Source organism: Aquarana catesbeiana, linkage group LG07 (assembly GCF_042186555.1).
Source record: "Aquarana catesbeiana isolate 2022-GZ linkage group LG07, ASM4218655v1, whole genome shotgun sequence".
Taxonomy (NCBI): Eukaryota; Metazoa; Chordata; class Amphibia; order Anura; family Ranidae; genus Aquarana; species Aquarana catesbeiana.
In genome coordinates, this window is record NC_133330.1 from 75,014,620 (window position 1) to 75,039,224 (window position 24,605).

At 40.2% G+C, this 24,605-nt stretch overlaps 1 protein-coding gene across 4 annotated transcripts in view; it reads left to right on the plus strand.

The window, feature by feature from the left end:
- Positions 1-24,605, plus strand: part of LOC141103106 (protein Wnt-7a) — a 69,012-nt gene that overhangs the window by 23,448 nt on the left and 20,959 nt on the right. For all 4 annotated transcript variants that reach the window (XM_073592343.1, XM_073592344.1, XM_073592346.1 and 1 more), the window contains exons 2-3: positions 306-532; positions 15,499-15,770. In XM_073592343.1, the coding sequence (XP_073448444.1) occupies positions 306-532; positions 15,499-15,770 (499 nt within the window). The remainder of the gene's footprint in view (positions 1-305; positions 533-15,498; positions 15,771-24,605) is intronic.

Consider the following 24,605-nt stretch of genomic DNA (forward strand, 5'->3'; position numbering starts at 1 on the left):
TCCCAAGGACCACCTTGTCCTTAAGAGGTAAGAGAAGCTGGTGGGTTATTGACTTAACAAGCATATACCAAAAACTGAGTTTTTGTATCAGTCGCGCATGGGATGACCCTCTTGGTAATGAATAAGAGCCAAACGAAATGTGATATGCACAAGCAATGAACACAGATGTTATTTCTAATTAACAACATTGCTAGCAACAGACAATTCCTATGATAGTTCTACGTTGTAGAAGGACCTGTGATTGACTTATTAGGTCAGGCAATGACTGGTACTAATGTTACTCTTTCTCCTGTCTCCTATAATAGAGGCTTCTCTTCCGTGGTGGCACTGGGGGCCAGTGTAATCTGCAGCAAGATTCCAGGCTTGGCACCCAGACAGAGGACTATCTGTCTCAACAGACCTGATGCTATCATCGTGATCGGAGAAGGAGCTCAGATGGGGATCAATGAGTGTCAGTTTCAGTTCAGAAATGGACGCTGGAACTGTTCTGCCCTGGGAGAAAGGACAGTGTTTGGGAAAGAGCTGAAAGTGGGTATGTTACTAATGATTTGATACTGTACAGCTGACATCTCAGTCATTTTCTTACCTCTGAACAATAGCAAAGTTATCTGTCTAAGTCAGCCATCTGCAAAACTGGGTCATGTACTGGGGAGTCACTCATCGTAGAATCTTCAAGGAGTCATTCATGAAAGTCTTCTTTCTATTTAGTGTGGAAAATTACACATTTAGAGGTATTTGATCATATCCCTTTTTTGTCTGTGGTTCATTTGTAATCTTAAAATAAAAATGATCTAATATAAAAAGCTTGCAATAAATTTCACAATTATATAACAAAAAAAATTCCTATGGCTGTATAACACAAGTTCACAGGCTGTGAGCCTGTGTTTTGCCCATGCTGGACAGAAAACGGTTTGCATCATTGCCGCACTACTCTGCTACTTGTGTTCACCTTCCATTCACTTCCCCACCACCCCATTTTCTTGTTGTAGCCTAAGGCAGACAGGTTGGAGCTTAAACGGAGCTAAGGACTCAATCCCACATGACAAGTTTGAGGGCCTCCTCCCCATTCTCACTGCAATTCTGCCATGGCCAACCATAACCAACCATGGGAGATATCATATGTCTCACTAGTGGCAGAAGTACATATATAAGGGGTGGTAGGGGTAGGGGTAGTGGGGGCAGCTAATTAATTGAAACTGTTACTCCCCTGCATGGGCAAAACAGAGGTCTCCTTTTTGCAATATTGAGAACTTAAATGTAATTTTTGATAAGAACAAAGGTCAGCCAAATGCACTACACAGATTGTAGCATTCTTACTAAAGAACTCTGCCTAACTTTGTTTTGTAAGTATTATACATAGGCTTTCCAAGTGGAAAATGAGGCTCAGCTCTTTTCATAACATTGATCTTGGTTCTGGAGAGCATAGGAAAGAGCTTTTGAGAGGTTTTGTATTTTAGTCCTAGTTGTAGCACTCCCCATTCATTCCAAAATTGGAAACAAAGGTTTGATGTAAGTCAGGATTTAAAGCTCAACTCCAGCCAAGACTGGGGAAGAGTTAACATTTTGGACAGTTTTTATTCATGTCTGTGACATCTTTGGGGAGATTTCCATTAACTAGCTGTACCTTTAACACCCATGGAAGAAATTAAAGGAGTTGTAAAGACAGAAGGTTTTTATCTTAATGCATTGAACGCATTTAGATAAAAAGCCTTCTGTGTGTAGCAGCCTCCCCAGCACCCCTTAATACCAGTGGCGGCCGCTCCATACAGAGGGCTGCCCCCCTAATCCATGCGCCCGGACCCTAATCTACATGCAGGGCGCCCAGACCCTAATCTACATGCAGGGCACCGGACGCATGAATTTCAATGTTTTTTTTTTTAAGCACGTGATTAGAGCCTGAGGCTCTAATTGGCTTCAAGAAAGGGTTGTCTCAAGGGCGCGGGGCACTGTCCCCCGAGCCCACCCTGTTATGTGACAATAGCAAATTAATATTCACTATTGTCTTCCTGCTTCTCCTCCCGGCTAATCAGGGTCTGCTTGCCCCCACTGGAGCACCAGCCACCACTGCCTAAGAGCCATCTCTGTCCACGAGTCCCTCGGCCGTCCCTGGCTCTCCCTCCTGATTGGCTGCGACACAGCAGCGGCGCCATTGGCTCCTGTGGCTGTCAGTCAAAGTCAGTTAGCCAATCAGTAGAGAGAGGGGGGGTGGGGCCAAATGGCAGCTCCATGTCTGAATAGACACAGAGGTGCAGCTCGGCTTGGGTGCCCCCATAGCAAGCTGCTTGCTGTGGGGGCACTCGACAGGAGGGAGGGGCCAGGAGCAGCGAAGAGGGACCAGAGAAGAGGAGGATCCAGGCTACCCTGTACAAAACCAACTGCACAGAGGACGTAAGTATTACATGTATTTTTATTTTTTTTAAACAGACTTTACAATCACTTTAAAGGCACAAACAGAGCAGCAACACTTATCTTTTGTTCCAGTTTGTGTACCTTTTTGTGATTTTAAAGGGTCAGTCCATCCTACATTGATATTTTACCCTAAATTAGAAATTAAAAGGGCATGACAGTTTCTTCTGCCTCTCGGGGACTTTAGTGTTGGTAGAGTTCTTTGGTCTGCACACCTGTTATGGCCAATACATAAGATGTACATAAGATCCTACTTCCAGTTGAAACCATGTGAATTTTGTATTATTGTGAATGCAAGTGAAGGAGCTGAAATACCCAAAGCTGTGCAGGACCTACAAAAAATTCCAGGTAGACAAGAAACAGAGTCTGAAACTTTGGTAAGGAGATCTCATTCTACTTATAGGTAAAATATCACTTTTGGATTGACTTGCCTTTTAGGTCTCATACACATGGGCACCTGTGGCCATATAGGATAAAGTTTGGGTGTATTTCCCTGCCTGGGAGCCACAGGTGCTGCATACAGTTGGCCATAGAAATCATTACCTGTATGTGGGCATACAACGGTGCTTACATGATCATGTGCATGTATACTGACGTATGTCCCTGGATGCAGAAAGTCAATGTCCACTGGTGTATATCCATATGCATGCACATGTTTACACAAGTACTGGCCTATACCTGTTTATAGCCATTTATTTAGTGGCTGTATGCAGCACCTCTGACTGGGTGGGGAAATATGGCCATATTTTATGTCATACAGCCCAGAGTGTCTGTGTGCATGAGGTCTTAAAATGTATGTGAACTCTTAATCTCTCTTATGTGCTCTCTTTTAAACTGTTATATATACCATCAAAAGCATTTTATTACGTTTGTTCGACAAGTGCGAAAAAAGGTAGCTAATCATCCAGCCTGAAATCTTGTGAAATGATAATTTCTTGTGCTTTCTTCCTCTGGACTGCAATCAGCGTTGTTCCCTGCTATCTCCATGGGCTACAAAACACCTCCCCCTGTTATGCAGAAGAGAGGGACATTTTATGTAGTCTCGATATAGTGTTATGTAGTCCTAAAACACTCCTGTACTAGGGTGACAATGCTACTAAGTATGACTGTCTTGTTACTCTAGGGAAGGAGTTAATTGCAGGATTAGCCATTTAAGCCATTAGCAAAAAAGCAGAACGAATGCATTAAAGGAACGGTAAGCTGCAACACTATCATTTGGGGTGATGGGGACGGTGTTTAGGTATGCTTTAAAACAGGGGTCTCCAAACTTTCTAAACAAAGGGCCACTTTACTGTCCTTAAGACATCAGGGGGGCTGGACTGTGGGACATTGGGAGTAGAAAATCATTGGTATCAAAGGAAGAAATTATGCCCCATCATTGGTGTCAATGGAAGGAATTGTGCCCCATCATTGGTGTCACTGGAAGGAATTGTGCCCCATCATTGGTGACAATGGAAGGAATTGTGCCCCATCATTGGTGTCAATCGAAGAAATTGTGCCCCATCATTGGTGATAATGGAAGGAATTGTGCCCCATCATTGGTGTCAATGGAGGGAATTGTGCCCCATCATTGGTGTCAATGGAGGGAATTGTGCCCCATCATTGGTGTCAATGGAAGGAATTGTGCCCTATCATTGGTGACAATGGAGAGAATTGTGCCCTATCATTGGTGTCAATGGAAGAAATTGTGCCCCATTGTTGGTGCCAGTGAGAGAGGAATTATGCCCCATAGTTGGTGTCAGTGGATGGAATAGTGCCCGAAGGGCCAGATAAAGGCAAGCAAAGGGCCGCATCCGGCCCCCATGCTGCAGTTTGGAGACCTCTGCTTTAAAGTATTGAAACCCATTAATTTATAGCAGACTATGTATTTTTTTATATATATATATTGCTTTAGAATGCTATTATCAGCATCCTATATGCTGCCATTTGTCTGTTGAGGAGGCTGGCATAAGCATAGAGCTTGATTTACTAAAGGCAAAGAGACTGTGCAAGTATAGTTGCTTCAGAGCTTAGTAAATGAGGCAAAACTTCACTTTACAAAGAATAGCCAAATAAAAAAAAATAAAAAAATTTGCTTGCACATGATTGGATGATGGAAGTCTGTAGAGCTTTACCATATTTACTAAGCTTTGGAGCAACTGCACTTGCAAATTGCACGGTTTATTTGCCTTTAGTAAATCAACTCCATAGAGTATCATTAATGATGTTTTAGTATGCATTGTTTAACACATGAAACAACTCCTGGTACATAGGCGTGCGCATGGGGTGTGTCAGATGTGTCTGGGCACACGCTAATCACCTCATGCGCCACTGGCTCCAAGGGGCCCAAACAGCATAGGAATTGTATGTGGACAGGAAAGATTGGTGCAGCAGTGGAGACCTGTCTAAGAACCGATCCTATTGTGTCTCTCCCTGCAGCAGCTGAAAGCCAGCTTCTCCTCTTCTCCCTCACCCCCTCCAGCGTTCAGCTGTTGCAGGGAGAGACACACAACAGGATTGGCTCTTGTAATTGCCTCCGCCGCAGCAATCATCCTCCCTGTCTGGCTGTCTGGGATTTGATCCCCCTGCTGACTGGGTCCCCCTGTGTGCTCCCAGTGCAGGGCTGCAGCGTTGCCAGATTCCCTCCACTCCTCTCCCACTAGCTGCTGCAGGCACAAAAGGCGGGGGATCTTCAGGACGGAGAGTGGGGGAAGGGGTTGGTAAATATGTAATTTACTGGCCCCTTCCTTTTCTGAATTATTACAGTGAGTGATGAGTACCCATCACTCACTGTGCTCATTCATAACTGAAACATAGTATACTGTGTTTACTATGCTTCAGTTTGTGAACAGGAGCCTCTGTACAGAGACTTCTGTTCATTCACTGTCCAGTGCAGCTGAGGCTGCAGGGAAAGGTACCGAGGAATTAATATTCTCAGCCCCTTTTATCTGTCTCAAAAGTGAGACATCAGGGGTCTGTTTAGATCCCTGATATTTCACCAAAGCCCCCCACCCCAACAGCATTGTAAAATAAATAACTATCAATACAAACATTTAAACAAAAATGTAAATTGTAAAAAAAAAAAAAAAAAAAAAGACATGGGTTCTAGCCCATATAGTGTGAATGAGTGGTTTATTTGTGCGGCTGGAGCCACCTGTTACTCTATGAGGATGCAGCAGCAATATGAACACAGCCGCAGGTCCTAATTTGACAGGTGTGCAGGTGTGAGTGAGGGGTCCCAAATGCATACTGTCTATAGTCTGAGCCGTACACCTGCATCCACACGCCTGCAAATTAGGACCTGTGGCTGTGTTTGTACAGTTGCTGCATCCCCATAGTATAACATAGGCTGCCTGCACACAGCTTCAGCCACATTAAAAAAAAAACACTGATTCACACTGTACAGGCCACAGCACCTATGTGAATGAGCCCAAAGACCTCATTCACACACAGAGATGTATATATTACTCAATACAGTTTTATCTTTATCTACAGTTTTATAATGCACATGTGTGTTTGGGCTTTGGGGTGCACACCCTAATGCAATAGGCTGTGTACATCTAAGTCCTGGTATGAGGTCTGGACTTAAGCTGGCCATTATACAATTTTCTTGTTCAATATCCTTTAGATTTACCTTAAACTATGTAGTACAAGGACCTGCCTGATTGCATACAAATTAAAAGGGTTTAGGTTTGACCTCATATTATATGGTTTTGGTAAATCTAAAGGAAAATTGTTCAAGAAGATTGTAAAATGTATGGCCAGCCTTACACTGGCCATAGAATAGATTTTCGAAGGAGAATGTTCGTAGGAACATTTGTCCGAAAATTGTTTGCACATTTGATGAATGGATAAATGTTTTTCAAGAATTTCACTTGCTTGATTTTGCAGTGAATGTAATTCTCAAATGAAAACCACATAAGCTATCTGAAAACACACTTGTTTCGAGAAAAATTCTCCATCCTGCTCCTTTGAATTGTCCCATGACTGTGGTAGAAAACAAACGTTGTTCTTACCCAACTAACCGTTAGAAAATCAAACAAACGTTCTTAAAATTAAATTTTTCTAATTAAAATCTATACGTGTAGGGCCAACATTAGTTAATATTTGGAAAAATAAACGTGTAACTTTTTATGGTAGTTGTGGGAAAAAGGTATTCGGTATAAACAAATCTCTTTGCATTAACGATTAGATATAGAGGACTGGCAGAGACATCTTTTAAATTGGGTTATTTATGTGATATTCATCTTTATTAATTTACTGCAGATCTCTCATTATTTTCCATTCTTCTTGTTGTATTTGATCACTTTCTGTACTATAGAATCTATCCAATCCATTCAATCTCAATGCATCAGGATGGCATATTTTAACTTTCTTTGTCCTGCAATTTTTCACGCATTTTTCGCGTGTTAATAAGTCTTTGAGTTTCTCAATTCCATTGAAAACCTCTAAAAACGCTTAAAAGGTCTTATTATCATCCACTTTTCACTCTGTGACAGCTGTAAAGGTTCTACAAAGGGTGTTCAGTTAAGCATAATATCCATACATGTTAAAGACACCACAATACGATGTTGTTTAAGTGACTTTAGAAAATACAGTTAGCCTTGCTCTTAACTATATTTTCACAAGTGTGGGCTTTTTTGTCGGGGGGACCCAGGTTTCTCCCACGGTCCAAAAACCATGCTAGTTGGTTAATTAGTATCTGACAAGAATTTGCATGTTTAAGTAAGTGCAAGTTGGCCCTATGATGTATCTAAGCTGAAATACCAGTAAACCTATACTGGAAAATGTATTGTAATATCCACAAATGTATGTGTTAAAATATCCATATAAATAATCTAAGACAGCCTTTCTAATTATTTTTAACATGTAGGAACCCTTGAAATAATTTTCAGGTCTCAGGGAACCCTTGTTAATAGGGACTATATCTACAGCTCACTGTACATCAGCAAGATGGTCAGAATGTTTCTTCCATTTGTGGTTGGGGGGATAATAGACTCTTTACAGATTTCTAAAAAGATCAGTGGTTACTAATGTGAGATGCAAAAATTGCTCATTAATTAAGGGACACCTAGCAACCTGTGGAGGAACCCTGGTTGGCAAAAGTTGAAAAGATATTTACATTGTGCCAGTTATTCTGCTGTATGCTATTTGCTACTTTAGGCTGGCACACTTAAAGTATAGGTCCACTTTTGTTGAATTTTTGTTATGCCAGTCACGAGGATTCTAACAAATTTATTTACTCCTACCATTTTCTGCTCTGAAGAAAAAGCTGTTTGTGTCGCCATGTCCTCCTTTGCAGACTGAATCTCAATTGGTGGGTCTGGTTGATTATAATCAGCTGGTGCACTCTAATGCCCTGTACACACGATCGGACATTGATCGGACATTCTGACAACAAAATCCATGGATTTTTTCCGACGGATGTTGGATCGAACTTGTCTTGCATACACACACGGTCGCACAAAGTTGTCGGAAAATCCGATCATTCTGAACGCGGTGACGTAAAACACGTACATCGGGACTATAAACGGGGCAGTAGCCAATAGCTTTCATTTCTTAATTTATTCTGAGCATGCGTGGCACTTTGTGTGTCGAATTTGTGTACACACGATCAGAATTTCCGATAACGGATTTTGTTGTCGGAAAATTTTATAGCAAGCTCTCAAACTTTGTGTGTCGGGAATTCCTATGGAAAATGTGTGATGGAACCTACACACGGTCGGAATTTCCAACAACAGGGTCCTATCACACATTTTCCATCGGAAAATCCTGCGTGTGTACAGGGCATTAGTGTTCTGATAGGAAAAGCTGCAGTGTCTGAATCCCTTTAGAAGTCTTTAATCCTTGGATAATTTCTCATGAAAACTGTTGCAGAGGATGCCTAAAATGTGAGTTGTGTCTTATGCCCCGTACACATGGTCGGATTTTCCGACGGAAAATGTGTGATAGGACCTTGTTGTCGGAAATTCCGACCGTGTGTGGGCTCCATCACACATTTTCCATCGGATTTTCCGACACACAAAGTTTGAGAGCTTGCTATAAAATTTTCCGACAACAAAATCCGTTGTCGGAATTTCCGATCGCGTGTACACAAATCCGACGCACAAAGTGCCACGCATGCTTAGACTAAATAAAGAGATGAAAGCTATTGGCTACTGCCCCGTTTATAGTCCTGACGTACGTGTTTTACGCCACCGCGTTCAGAATTATCGGATTTTCCGACAACTTTGTGTGAACGTGTGTATGCAAGACAAGTTTGAGCCAACATCCGTCGGAAAAAATCCTAGGATTTTGTTGTCGGAATGTCCGATCAATGTCTGACCGTGTGTACAGGGCATTAGTGTAGACTTCTGGGAAACTTGTTGAACCAATCACACAAGCAGGAAATTAAATTACTGGGGGTGTTGCATACACTAACGCTTTACAGCCTCCGGGTTACCATATTGCATTGAATTTTACAAAAAACTACAACGGACTGATTGAAAAGGAAAGGTAATTTTTAATAACATTAAATTACAATATGCCTTGTCTAGCAATTGGATATGCTATATTATTATTATTATTATTATTATTATTTGCTAGTTTTTTTCCATATCCTTTAAAAATACTCACATACATTAGAAAACATACACTCAATGTGGCCAATTGCAGACCCATCAGGGAATGTTCATGAAATGTTTGTCGGCACCCCTGTGACTGACATGAATGTGGCGGGGTGCAAGCATTGTTATTATCAGAAGTGGTGGCTGTAACAGCAGGGCTTTGAAGAATGCTTTAGGTACATACATGCACCTTTGGTAAGCAGTGATACATTTTGGTTGTTCTCCAAAACTAGAATTTACCAGACGTGATGTTAAAAGTGAAATGTGCAGCTGCAGTATTCTGTTCTAAAAAAGGACCTTTACTAGTGAAGTGTCAGAGTTCTCTGAGTTACAACATGGGATTTTCAAGGAAATATCCTTTTACTGTGTTACGGTGAAAGCCTGCATGAGATGGCACTCTCTCTCTCTCCAGAAAAACTCTCTCTCTCCACTACTCTGGGGCCTCTGAGGTCCTAGTACATTCATATGCCCCAGACTGTGTTCTATCAAGGGGCCCCTCTTCATACCTTCAAAGCCTCACTTAGAGATAATTCACTTTTTGTCTTGGACATGCTGTGGCAACTTGTTTGCTACACTTGGAATTCCTACCCAAACCTGGTCACGTCAGAGATGGGAGGGCTGTCTGTAAAGACCAAGTACCTACTGAGGCAGAAGATGCAGGATGAATATTGAGCAAACAGATATTCTTGGGTTTGAGAATGAACTAAAGCTGGCAATACCCAAGAGGTAGGCAGGCCACAGATGATACGGTTTTCTTTCTTGCAACCACAGGTCAGTGTTGATGGGGGAATCCCTCCAGTGGAGCTATTGTGTTCTCCCAGCATGGGGCATGGGGAGCCTTCCCTGCTAGGAGATTATTGCTAGCAGCTATAGCCGCTGGCAATAATCGCATCATAAAAATTTGACACACTGGTTGCATCTAACTACATTCTTTTATAATAAAGACATCTACTTTTCAATCTGGCTTCAGCAGTAAAAATGTTACTGAAACCCATAAGTTTTGGGGTTTCCCCATCACTCTTTTCTCCATAACGTAGGGGGAAGTGTTCTGTAGTTTTAACACACTTCTTGAATTTCTGCAGAAACCTGGGGAAAATAGTCCTGTGCCCTTTTTGTTTAAATCCCTGCAGCACCATTTGGTTTGGTCTACGTGAAGACGCTCCACGGTTGCCAATGCTTGACAACCCTGTGTGTCTGGTAAAAATGCTGCATGTTTCACTGTGGTGTGGGAACACATGCAATTTTGCCTGCATTTCTCACGCACAGATATGTAAACCTAGGGTAAGACTTGTACCCACACTGCACATCGTTCTATCTTTTTAACATTAACACCTATATTTCAGATTTTTTTTCTTTTTAAAGTCCATTACTTTTACATAAAGGAGTACAAGGGATTCTTGGGGGGGAGGGAGTGGGGTTGCCTTGCAAGCCTTTAGAAGTGAGAATTCCCAAGACTTTGACACCACCGTTTGTTCTGCCTCATTGCATCTTCTGAGAAAATGACACCTGGGCCTCTTCCCTTTAAGCTTTGATGTTGTCTTCTTCAGGATGAAATGCTTCATTTTCTTTTAAATAAAGAAGCCAAACACTTCTTTTAAGAGAGTGTTTCTGTATGGCATAATGAGCCACAGTCAATCAGTGAAATAGATTGAGATAGAGCATTGTGATTTGTGCAAAGATGTTGTCATTAAATTTGCCAAATTTTTAAATGCCATGCCACTTTCCCATATTCTCTTTTGAAATATATATGGAAGATTGGCTATGCATGGGTCACTAGAGACACAGTGCACTAACATCGTCCCTCCTTTTTTTCCTAAGAGGGTTTCTTTTGTTGTCAACTTTTCTTTAGTAGTAAAAGTGTGCCATTCACTGAACAGTAGAATACAGAAATTAAAAATATTGTATTGAATAAATACTGTTTTTTTACAAAAGCTTACTGTGACATGTACACAAGATGATTAAAGCAGAACCCTAGCCAGAAATACCAATAGCCCATTAAAAGATAAAATTAAAAAGCAGCTGTTGTTGAAATATTGACATTTAACCAGGAACTCCCCCTGCAGTACTTCTTTTTCTGCCACAAGATGTCCTCAGTCTGATGGCCAGTATCATTCAGTCTGCTTCCTCTGAGCCCAAACTGTCCTCGACCTGCCCCAGTTTGTGAGTAGACAATGAAAGCAGAGGCAGCATAGTCATGAGCTCATCTCTCTGCCACTCTCCCCACTCATCCTATCAGCATGCTACTTGTCAGTACATGATTACAACTGATTGCCTTCTTCTGCTGCTTTTTCTTCCCACACTTAAGCCTTAAGTACTTACGCACTTAAGCTGAACAGGGGCCACAATTATGATACCAGACCAAATTGGTGCTTGCATTTAAAAAATGTGTTAATGTTTACAGAGCTGCATTCACATCTGTCTATTATGGCCCAGAGTTCAGCTTCAATTGGTTAGTTCACCTGTACAATAAAATTGCCCATGCTACCTGTTAAAAAAAGAAAATGCCAATGCATTCCAGCATTCTCAGTACATTAAAATCACTACTATTTGGGATATGCAATTGGCGGACCTTCAGCTGTTGCAGAACTACAAGTCTCATGAGGCATAGCAAGACTCTGACAGCCACAAGCATGACACCCAGAGGCAGAGGCATGATGGGACTTGTAGTTTTGCAACAGCTGGAGGTCCACTAACTGCATATCCCTGCTGTAGACTATGCATGACCTTTCACAAGCCTGTCCAATTAGCTCCTAGGTAAGTGACCCCTTGCAGGAAGGAGTTGCTTTTTGTACAGAAGATTGCCCAAATGAGGGAGTGTTAACAACACAAAACAAGACTTAGGGACTGAAGATAGAAATTATAAAATTAATCTGGGTACACAAAGGCTGGAACCAGCCGAGTTTTGGCTTGTGTGTATGGCTCTCACGACCGTCTTCTGTCAACTCACTCAAATGGCTTCAGCCAAACACTAACCATGAGTGAAAGAAAAGTTTTTGTGTTATTCATATTCTCTGAAAAATGGCCAAGAAATCATACATTCTGCCAGGGTATCTTAACTTATAAGCACAACTGTATCTTTAGGTCAACTGATCACTTTAATGTTCAGTTTTCCCTGTTCATAGCCTCAGTTTGTACATTGTTTCATAATATTCTCTGCTTGACTTGCCAGAGTTTGTGGCAGCTTGCTTTGAATTAGCTTGCACTTGAGTGTCTTATGTAAGAAAGACATCTAAAACAATATATCATTTATAGTCATTGTTATAATAGGCAAAGCAATACATATTCTGTATTTAAGCAATATAATTTGGGTCAGTGTTATAAGCAGAATCACAAATAAATAATGATTATATTAAACAATTGATCTTTAAAAGGTTACACATACTTAGTATAAAAAAACTACACAAAATGGCTGATGTGCTCAAGTGAACTTTATGAAAAAACCCTCATGTTCAATTCATATTTCTTTTGTTTCATATGTTCTAAATTATTGTCACGTACAGAAAAAGAAAGGGATGTCAGATATGTAAAACCAGAGCTGTATGTTAAAAAATGTATGTTTTATTTATTACCCCTTCATAAATGCTAATCTCACACAATTGTCATTCATCTATGCATGAATGCATTTGTGCCTCTCCTCAGGTTTAGGGACAATCATATTTTCCATTAATTCATTATTCAATGCTTCATCAAGAATCACCTCCGTATGTGCTACATATTTATTTCAGAAATAGGTACTGAACGAGGGCCTGTTTGTTTACCAGCTAGATCTGACCCAGTCACCCAGAGACTGTTAAGGGCCAGTAAAGGGATCCTCTTACGAGCAGCTTAAAACACAATTGATTTAAATGTACCATCCCTCTAATTGGGAGATTTTGAGGCCGTACTGAAAAATCTTGCAAGATTAGGATAAAATGTTTCCAGGTCAAAACTTTCGTCACCTATAGGTTCATTGAGGGATCTGTGGACTCAAGGCAAAGATGGCAATCAAGCTCCAAACTGTATTTTCATTTTATTTTGACTCGGCTAGTCCCACTAAAAGTAATATCCCTCAGGATGTGCAATTGTTCAAAAATGTTTAAGCTAGTTTTAAAATCCAGACAACCCTACCAGACGCTTTCCAAGGTCTTGACCATGTTTTTCTTCATTGCAATCAAAGGGATACAATTTATCCCAAGCTTGTGAATAGGTAGTGAAGGAACAGTAGGTCACTGATACGGAGCTCTCTCTTCCAATTAGAAAGCTCCATTCTGTGTAGTCACGATATAGTGCAATGCTGCTAACCTTTATTGGCTTACTGCACTGTTCCTGCCTCTCCCAATCTAATGATAATGTGAAGGGGATTACAGGAGGCTAGGACAAAGACAATGGAATTTAAACATACATTTATGAATTTTTACAACTACAGTATATAAAATGTGTGTTTAAGTTTGTATGTGTCTATATTTATCAATGCAATTAAAACTGGCAACACGTTACTTTCCACCATATTTCTCTGTGGACTCGATATTCTTTATTTTTATTTGTCTGTATAGAAGAATTACTCAAACCCCTTCCAAAGTAGTAAGATTCTGGCTTGGAAATTAGCAGATCAACTTGGTCATTTAGGGACCTAACTTGCAGAAACTTTAAAATAAAGATAAAAAATAACAGATTTTTAGAAATGTTCTAGGTAACTGTATCAAAACTTGAAATGTTAATATAAAGGGTACAGTGCAGTACTATTACTAATGAAGACATAATAAACCTTAAACCCTGTGTGATCTGCATACAGAAGCTATTTCACAGTAGTTAATAACGGCTTAAAATATTTTTACAATAATACTTTAAAATGTATCAGTGATAAGATTATAAAATGAATTGTGGAAAGTATTTACTTCTTTTTTTAACCCTTTTTCCTAAATGACACAAAAAGTTCCTTTTTGTTTATATAATCATTGCAGTTTTTTCCAAAGAGCAAATTAGCAATATTTTTAACTTCATGTCAGCCTTGATTAATGGCCCCTTATCTAATGATATGGACATAACTGGGCATTGTTAACAAGGAGTGTGGAAACTTCAAACGCATATAAATATGGCAGTTTTTATTGCTCCTATAGTTCGGATATATTTCTAATATACTTAGTTACTTTGACATTTTCTTGCTTTATATAATTACACTTTAGCAGGTAAGACATTAGTTGGGATTTGGCACATTAGAAAATAGGTTACACTTTTTTGTTTTAAGGACTTAAATTCTAATGAGTAATGCTTTGCAAACTTTTTTTTTTTTTTTAGAAAAGCTTGAAGAACTTGCTTTGGAAAATTAGATAAGATCCATTCTAATATATTTGGAAAATGTCTGGTGATAATAGAATGGAATGGAATTTCCATTAGACACCTTACAATATAGAAGGAATCTGGATTATTTTAAATTCTAAGGAGTGATTTACTAAGGGTTTCCAGAGCATCAGACCTATGTTCTATTGAAAGTATGGTTGTAGTAATGAGAAATGTAAATAAATAAATAAATAAATAACCTGGTTATTGGAAGCAAATAAAAATAACCTCACGCAAGTAACTTGGTTAACTATCAAAAAAAACACATACAAAAATATGCTATATATTTTACTTGCTATACATTCGACTTTCCTCACGTATATATTCTACGTAGCCCTGTAGGGAATAAAAAACATATAGGTCCATTGCTGATTATCAGGTACTATAAGCTATTCCTTGCAGCTAGAACCCCTGAAATTCCCATGCAAATATAGACTTACACAGTTGAACCTTGCACAGACATAAGCAAATTACTTGGTCCCCATGCAATAGTGCCTAAGCCTTGCAGTTAGCTCTTCATGCACCAAGCACTGCATTTTAGAAGCCAGTGAGTCCATGCATTAGTGTCCCTTACCCAGAAGAACAAATACATGAGGGACTTTTGTCAGTGGATCCAGCAGTAGGAAGTGCAGTAGATGTAAAAGAAGCTAGGTATACTTTTTGTTATCCTTTTTACCTACAGGCTCTGGTTCCAAAGTTGGAAACTGAGTTACATCCACAAAAACATAGCATTTATATATTTACCTGCATGCTCCTTCTTCAGGTTCTCTGTATCCCTGCTTCTTCCTGTGTAACTCTAAAATTAGAAATGTGTGTTGACAATCGCACTTGTTGACTGCCCCCTGCTTGAACAGCCAATTAATGCCTTTGCCTCTAATATCCCCAGTTCCTTGGCTGGTAGGCAGAAAATATTGGGGATGTAGAGGGCCCATTGGAGAACTGCCCTGAGTCCCAAGTAAATATTTGGGTTCCATTTATTACTTAAGTGAAGCTAGGCAGCATGGGGTCAAGGTGGACCCAATATCAGTATTATGACCAGTTCTAGAAAGGGTTGTATTATTAATAATTGTAAATTATTATTATGAATTATATGTTATATAGCTATATGTTAAATGTAAGCATTATTAAGCACTAGTTGTTTGAAATGGCCGATGTGTACAATTTGTGTAACATTTCTTATCTTGCTCTACAGGCAGCAGGGAAGCTGCATTCACTTACGCCATCATTGCGGCTAGTGTGGCCCACGCCATTACGTCTGCTTGTACTCAAGGAAACATGAGTGACTGTGGGTGTGATAAGGAGAAACAAGGACAATTTCACAGGGAAGAAGGCTGGAAATGGGGAGGCTGTTCTGCCGATATCAGATATGGATTAGTATTTTCCAAGGACTTTGTGGACTCAAGGGAAATCAAGCAGAATGCAAGGACACTCATGAACCTGCACAACAATGAGGCTGGACGCAAGGTAAGAATCTGACCTTAGGCTCTTAATTACATCCAGACATTGGCATCATTTGGCATGTGATGGTCATAAAGACTGAGGTCAGACTTCCTAATAACGGAAAATGGAAAAGTATTGCCTGTATGTAACATGGCCACATGGCTTGGGCCTAATTTTGCTATTAAAATTTGAACCCATTCTGTGTCCTCACCATTGTAATTGCTAGGGCCCATTTAGAGAAACATGTGCTTTGCCCCAGTGTATAAGCACTTTCCCTCCTCAACAAGCCATAAGTGAGCAGGTCAAAACCAGGAACTCAGAGTGAGCTCCTACTATATTATATGTTTGTATCAGGGGTTTGGCCTTTTTGGTTGCAGCTTTTCCTTATTTATTTATTCAGTTTTACTTTGAATAATCATCAGTTTTTATTATTTGCCTCAACCAGGAGGATAGGATAAGCGCAGTATTTTTACCTTTTTGACATGTAAGTTGTCTAGTCTGTCGCCCTCCATATGTGGGGATATCAGACAAAGGGTTACAAATTACATACATTGCAGGTAGGAAATGATTTCCCAGCTTGTAGAAAATCGTTCTAGGCTGATATTTGGTATTAAAAAATGTTGAACAGACAATTATTTAGATTGCAGGGTTAATGCAATAACAGATATCTGAAATTGTTCATAGCACAGACCATCCAAAAAATACTGTAATATCCAGTTGCACCAAACTCATGCAAGTTGAATAAAATGAGGCCAACCGTGTCACGATAATTTTTTCACTTATAGCCATTATGGTAAAGATTTTTCATTGAATTTTGAATCTTATAAAAATTAGCTGGGCTTGACCTTTTAAGAGTATTCCTTTGTTCAGCTGCTATCCTATTACTATAGCTGCATTGTCTCTTCTATGCATTCAGTTTCCTGCATGATATGTAGATAAGTGTGCCATCCAGCTTAAGTTTCCATGGAAATTTAATTAAAATGTTGGCAGCAATTGATGCCTTCAGGAGGTAAGTTTAACAGGCAGTGGATGGCTGAGAAGCCAAGAACCCAAAAGGGAATTTGCTCCTGGGCCAGTGTATTTATCTAATGGAACTGACAAATAGAGAAGGAAAGGACTTATTTTATCGTGTAATTCGTTCTTTAAGCATGCAATTAATGCATATAGTAAGGGAAAGTGTGGTTGTGTGCTAAGTCTCAGTAGGCCTTATGAGCAATATATAGCACATTTTTGTAAGATGCAGATTGCATAGATACTTCCGGGGTTATACAGTAAAGCAATGCAAAGGAAAGTAAAGTAAAGCAAAGGACATACAAGGCACAGGCTGAAAAATGACAAATATCCAGTTTGTTTAATCAAAAAACACAAATATATTAATTTAAAATCTTTGTCTTTACAACTGTAAACCCGTAAGTTGATCAAGGGGACAGCAACAAAAAAAAAAAACAAAACAAAACAAAACAAAACAAAAAACCTTATAAAGCATGGTCCAATTTTCTGCAAAAGGAAAAAAAAAGATTTCTTAAGGCAATAGGATACCCCCTGGATAAACAATCTATGGTATTATTACATGTGAATAATAATATATAGCTAAACACAAAAGCAAATATGTCATATACTGCAGCTTACTAGTCCCTAGGTGTGGTGACAGCATTTGTTTTATTTTCGTGTGTTTTTTTTTTTTCATCTGGTGAGTCTACCAGTTAAACACTTCTGGTCCTAGGATTAGTACCCTTCTGTATTAGAACTACAAAACAAGATAGGAATATAAAATCCCACCACATAACACAAAGGAACATGGATCAGTAGTCTTCAGAGATAGTTCAGAACAATGTAATTAATAACAGTTAGTACAGGCAGCAAGCACAGGGAGTTATTAGCTCCCAAGATTGCTGGCAAGATCAATAGGGATTTTCTTAAAGCTTATTAAGTACTGTCCATGATACTTTTTTTATTTGCACCAAGGCTGCTTTCACACTGGCGTGTCGGTGCTGTCAGCGGTAAAGCTCTGCTAATTTTAGCAACGCTTTACCCTCGTTTTTGCGGTTTTCGTCCGCTAGCGGGGCACTTTTAACCCCTGCTAGCAGCCAAAAAAGGGTTGCCGGCGGTTCGGCGGCGCTGCCCATTCATTTCTATGGGCAGGAGCGGTGTATACACCACTCCTTCACCGCTCCAAAGATGCTGCTTGCAGGAGTTTTTTTAATGTCCTGCCAGCGCATCGCCTCAGTGTGAAAGCACTCGGGCTTTCACACTGGGACTGCAGGGGAGCCGTTTTTTCAGGCGCTATTTTTAGCCAAAAGGCACCTGAAAAACACCTCAGTGTGAAAGGGGTCTAACATACAATTTTTCAGGACAAGCTTTCGGGATATGTCCCCTTCTTCAAGGTCCAAGCAAGATCCCAGCAGGAGTACTGTTGGGACTTTAAAGAAGGGGACATACCCCAAAAGCTTGTCCTGAAAAATTGTATGTTAGTACATATAAAAAATGTATCACGGACAGTACTCAAATGATTCTGCTGCAAAGGCACTAATAAGCCTGAGATCACCTCAAGCTTAAAGCTTATCAAACAGCTATAACAAAATGCTTTCACTGGTATATCAAATCTAAAGGGACCAAAAGAGAAGTTCTTATATTATATATATATATATATATATATATATATATATATATATATATATATATATATATATATATCTCTATATATATATATATTTATATATATAGAGAGATATATATATATATATAGAGATATATATATATATATATATACATATACACACAGACACACATGCATCATTTTGTACATTATGATAGCTGTGATAATTAAAAATGTATAATAGGTAGGATCATCAGTGTTGTAAATTAGATTCAAGTATTTTTTTTTTCTCTTACTGCACATATGATTCAGAATTTGGGAGTTGTCTTTATCTGTGGGTCAGACGTAGCATTTCCTGAAGAATGCAGTCAAGGTTTTAACAATGGCAGCAGAAAGAGGCTAATATTTCATCTTCTATTGCAGAGTTGTTTGGCCAAGAAGGGCTGCCTTCACTAGCAAGGCAGGAAGAGAATCCCAATCTTTTTGTGCTTCTCTATTTATTGCACTTAGCAGCCTGTCATGATGAAGTCAGCCCATTGGAAGGTGGTGGCCTCATAAAGATCAACAAAGGACACCTTAGTAAGCAGGAGTTAGCACTCTTAGCATAGTTAGCATTTAGACTTAAAAAAACGATTTGATTTCTTATGTGGTTCTGTGGGGTCACTGAGGTTTGAAGTAATTGTAAAGTCTTGTTTTTTTTTTGTTTTTTTAACAGAAATCTTCACTGCAGGGCTGCCCTGTCCTCTTCTTGCTGCTAAACATCAAGGGGTTAACAGCTTTAGGTCTCTGGGCTCAGCTGCTCTAAAGATGATCTGATGGGGATACCTTCCCTCCTGCCCTTTCCTCCACTGGGAACAGTTTTTTTCACTAGTAACACTGCTTGTAAGATGATCTGTTAATGGCAGAAAGAATCCGGTGACTGATCAGACTCTCCTTCATTTAGAAATCAAGTTACAGGCAGTGTATTCAGTGAAAGAACGTTTCTCAATGAGTGACACCCTGTCGGATCATCTTTGGTGCAGCTGACCCCCGGGATCCTGAAGCTGCCAACCCACTCAGCAACAAAAGTTCAGCAGCAGGAAAAGGAACAGTATTAAAACAGCATTAATCTCTGTTAAATTCTTTTTAACCAGGTCCCCTACAGGTTTATGCCATAATGTGCTAGTATGCACTGCATACTAGCACATTATGACAGACTTACCTGTCAAAGGAAGCTCTCCAGTAGTGCGCTGTCACCATTCCCGGCAGTCACAGCGGCATCCATCTTTTCCCGGTCTTCCTTCTGAATTCGACTTTTCAGCCTATTGAGTGGTCAGGGCGCAAGACATTACTCTCCTATGTGCACACGAAAGTCACATCACCACAGCATGCGTGGCTCAGTGTACATGCCATATGACAGGCAGGGATAAGTATTTATGATGTAAGAGATCAATAGAGTCTGTTCTGTCATTAAAACGCTTCCTGTAAGCAATTTTGTAAAAAGTGAGTGTAATGCTACATCAAAGCTGATCTCCAGTCAAAACGGTTTTGCTTCTTTTTTTTTTCTTAAAGTGGTGAAGCATTAGTCCAGATTGCTGAGTCCCCATTGAAATTACCCCCCTTATTTTTATAAGAGAAGTATGGGTTTGTTTGTTTTTTTTAATTCATACTTACCTAGGTATGCTCCCTGAGAGGCTGAGCTGGTGTCGGTCCAGGGATCTGGGCAGATCCCAACTCCATGGTCATTATGACGCCGAGCCTGGACTGACTCTGTGACGTCAGCAGATAGCGGACTTCAGCCCGCCTTTTGCTGAAAATGGGTCACAGGAGTGTCAAACAAATTGCGCTCCTGTGATCCATAGAAGTACAGTCAACGAGCTTTGGCTCTCCTTTAATGGTCACCTATGTCATTGGGACAGAAGGTGAAAGTTTATGGTTGACACTGGAATGGGATTTGCACAAGGACATCTGCTAGACCTGATTAATAAAATATAATGTCTAGTGAGCTCTCCAGTGACCAGAGGATACTCTGTACCAGGATCTTTGAGGTATTTAAATTGTGCAGGTTAAAAAAGAGTGAGACAAGTCGTAGCTGTCTAGATATTGTTTTTTATTTGTCACAATAAAAGATTTGTTAGAAGTATAACATTTGTGTGGGTAAAAAGGGAGGTCCCTTTCAATCAGGGCTTAGATTTACTGTGCAGAGGCAATCTGGATGATATATTATTTGAGGCACACAATTATAACCTAGGCTAGGCTAGCAAACAGAGTGAGCCAAAATCAATCTTAGCCCTGTTGGAGGGGCTGTTAATTATTCTAAAGAACCTTTCAGTGTGACAAATAAAGGGTAATATCTGGGCAGCTATGGCATGGTGCATTCTTTTTTAGACTAACTTAGGGTTGTAACCCTTTCACACTATATAAAACGAAATAGTTTTTTGGACTGGAGTTTTACTTTAACCTTTTAGGCCCCATCATGATTTTGTGTAAAGAAGACCCAAACAGGAACCTCCTATTGATATGGGCTGACAAGTTCCTCCACTGCAATGTAACTCTGTCCCCTGTTCCCCTTATTGAGACTATGGACAGCTGTGCCTACACACAAATCACACAGTTGTGGTCTGTTTCAGAGTAATGAGGTGCAGCTAACATTGGAGTGCACACATGTAGAAAGGAAATGGCTAAAAGAGGCTTGAAGGGATGAGTAGCATTGAGAAGCAAAGAATGGATAAAAAAAGGTGAAAAAACTTTCTAAAATAATAAACCATGGCAATTTTTATGAAAGAGTAAATAGGGCTTTAGCAAACGAAATGTCATCTAGTAAGAGTCTATCTATGGTGAAGCGATAGATAGATAGATAGATAGATAGATAGATAGATAGATAGATAGATAGATAGATAGATAGATAGATAGATAGATAGATAGATAGATAATTAGTACATCTATACAGATATATACATGACGCCTAAGATGAATATGTATAAGGAAAAAGAAACAAAGTAAGTTAGGTTTAAAAGAGGTACAGTAAGGAACTTGTCACGAGACAAGTCTTAGTCCGAGATCCGAGCCGAGGTCAAGTCCAGTTGGGCAACGAAGTATAAAAGGGTTAATCAGAAGAAGAATGGTCGAGATCCAAGCCGGGGTCGGTTCCAATCTGGCAGCTGAGTACAAAAGGGGCAAAGAAGTAGAATGGTTAAGGTGCAAATCCGAGGTCAAAGGCAAGCAGCAATCAAGAGTAGTCAAATAGGTTTCCAGGTCACAACAAGTTCAGACAGATCACACACTAGCACAGGAACAAGGGGGACTGAAGATAATCCAGCAATTTGGCAGTGTCTGGGCTGGACTTATATAGGGAAGTTTGAGGTCACTTCCTGTGTGCCTCCTGGGCATTTCCCCACCTTTTTCTATCAAGTCTTCTGCGCAGGTGTGGGTTAGCGCACTAAGGCGTCTTTGGCGCATGCTCAGTTGGCACGGATTTCCTCTTGCAGCAATGCGCCATTGGTGCATGCGTAGTAAGCCCTGGACTCTTACAGAACTCTACTTAAACCTGCTCCCAACCCCATTCCAAGCTTATTCTAACTACCCTGTAAATCAGGGGTCTCAAACTGGTGGCCCTCCAGCTGTTGCGAAACTACAAGTCCCATCATACCTCTGCCTGTGGGAGTCATGCTTGTAACTGTCAGCCTTGCAATGCCTCATGTGACTTGTAGTTTCGAAACAGCTGGAGGGCCGCCAGTTTGAGACTCCTGCTGTAAATAAAAGATGTCTATACTTACCTATGCCAAGAGCACTCCGGTCCGGTCACATGATTTCAGTGAAGAGAAGAGGAGGGATCGCCAACAACAGATGCAGAGCCTGGGTGATTAGATCACCAATAAACTTACTATGGGGCATCTGATGTCAGCTGTCCCTCCTCTACACTGAAGCCAGTGCTGAGTGCTAATCATATGACCAAACCGCAGCACTCTAAGCGTAGGTAAGCATAAACATCTTTCCATTAGAGGGTAGTTAGAATAAGCTCAGAATGGGGGTGAGAGTAGGTTTAGGTATAGTTAGGATTTGACTGGACTTCCACTTTAAAGCTTATGTCGAACTGATTATTTTTTATTTTATTTTCATAGACTGGGGAGGAATTAGAAGCCCTTTCTAGTTCTTACTGCTATCCAGATAGATTTTCCCTCCCTGAGGCTGGATTCAGACCTATGCATTTTTAGTGCTTTTTGCATTTTGCAGATTTGCACTACAGAACATGTTCCATAGGAAACCATGCTAAATGGACTGTAGTGCAAATCTGCAAAATGCAAAAAGCACTAAAAATGCATAGGTCTGAATCCAGCCTTACTGTCCTTTTAACAATGGTTTTACCAGATAAGTGAGAAAAAAATGTGCAACAGGAACAAATAGGGATCTATTTATTTAAAAAAAGCTGTGCAAATTTCTCAAGCACTTGCACAGCCATTGCAAATAATCCCTGTAATTTGTGTAATATGTATACTTCCTACAATTACCTGCTCCATCTAGTGGTCATAATGCGCTTCTTTTCCACAAAAACCTGAATGAGGAAAATACTGCATTATGACCACTAGCTGGAACTTACAATCATAGAAAGTAAATATATTCTATTGACATTGCATAGACAGCTCCTCTATTGACCTGAGAAAAACACAATTAATGCCTATTTATTTCTTTGATCTTCCAGCCCAGTCCAAATCTTGAACATCAGGATTTTTTTAAATCCCTAAAAAAAGGGGTACCCTTTCAGTCCCTGAAAACACGTTGGCATATCTTTTTGATCACAAAAACACTTATTCTGGGCATCTTATAGTGGAGTGGTGCTTTTACAAGAAGGACCCCTGAAAAATCAATTAGAAAACAGTCTACCGTACTTACTGCCACATGTTCTGAAAAACTAAATAATTTAGGTCTCCTCACCCCTACCACCCTATATTATATTATTTATTTTTGTGTTACATTACAGAGTTCCCCTCACTTGTCAGGTAAAATGTCAGCAGGATAGGAAGTGAATGTAAATATCTCTAATTGAGCTGCAGATAGGAGTGAAAAACAGACAGGAGTTCTAATCCTTCCCCTCTCTGTCCAAAATCATTAAATTAAATGTTATCGTCTTATGGAGTTTTGGAAATCCTTGAACTGTCAGGTTTTACTGCCACCTACAGAAGTTTGGTACACTGGCAAACAAAAAAAATGTTAAGCCAGCTCCTGTTAAACAACTGCCATGCTTTCTTTGCAATTTTTTGACTTTAGTCAAAAATTCAGCTTGAGCCATTTTCTTTGCAGCAACTATCAGGATCAATGTATCCTCTGCAACAGCTTTGCAAGCCATACCTGTATCCCGTTGGACTGGAAGATAGTGGGTGTAGCCTGGAATGTTAGCTTTAAGCACCGGGGTCTTCATTGTGGCGCTTTCTAGACATTTGTGTTTTAGTGAGCCACAGAGTGCTCCCCAGGTCAAGAGCTATGGCACAGCTTCTGGTGTGACCCAGCCTCTAAGCACGCACATAACGAGTAATGCTGGTCAATCTGAAACACTAGTAGCTTTGTCACATTTGGTACCGTTGGGTGGTTATGGTTGACGTGGAGAGAACTAGCACTGACGTACTTCGTGGATCATCCAGTCTCCGGTCTTGTTCCGCTGTTCACCTGCAGTGATTTTATCACTTCTGGCCACCTGTAACCCTTATCAACACCTTGCAACCCTTATCAGCTGCTTGGGTTTGTGATTATGGGAGGGCTAACCTCACTTTGGCTTAGTTGTTTTCCACTATGCAGTGCAACATGTCTTTTCAAGGACACACAGAAGTGCTCCCCAGGTTCAAGAGCCATGGCACAGCCTCTGGTGTGACCCAGCCTCTAAGGACTCACATAAAGAGTAATGCTGGTCAGTCTGAAACACTAGTAGCTTCCTCACAGTTGGTACCATTGGGTGGTTATGGTTGACGACGAGAGAACTAGCACTGATATCATCAGCTAAGTGGAGTGTTATGGACATATGCATGCTCAAGGTTTTTTTCCTGCCATTCTGCCTAGAGAAAGTACTTTCCTTCTGTTACTCTTTCTTCTGAAGTACATTGTGGATCATCCAGTCTCCGGTCTTGTCCCACTGTTTACCTACAGTGATTTGATCACTTCTGGCCACCTGTGACCCTTATCAGCACCTTGCAGCCCTTATTAGCTGGTTGGGTTTGTGATTATGGGAGGGCTTACCTCACTTTGGCCCTAGTTGTTTTCCACTATGCAGTGCAACATGTCTTTTCAAGGACACG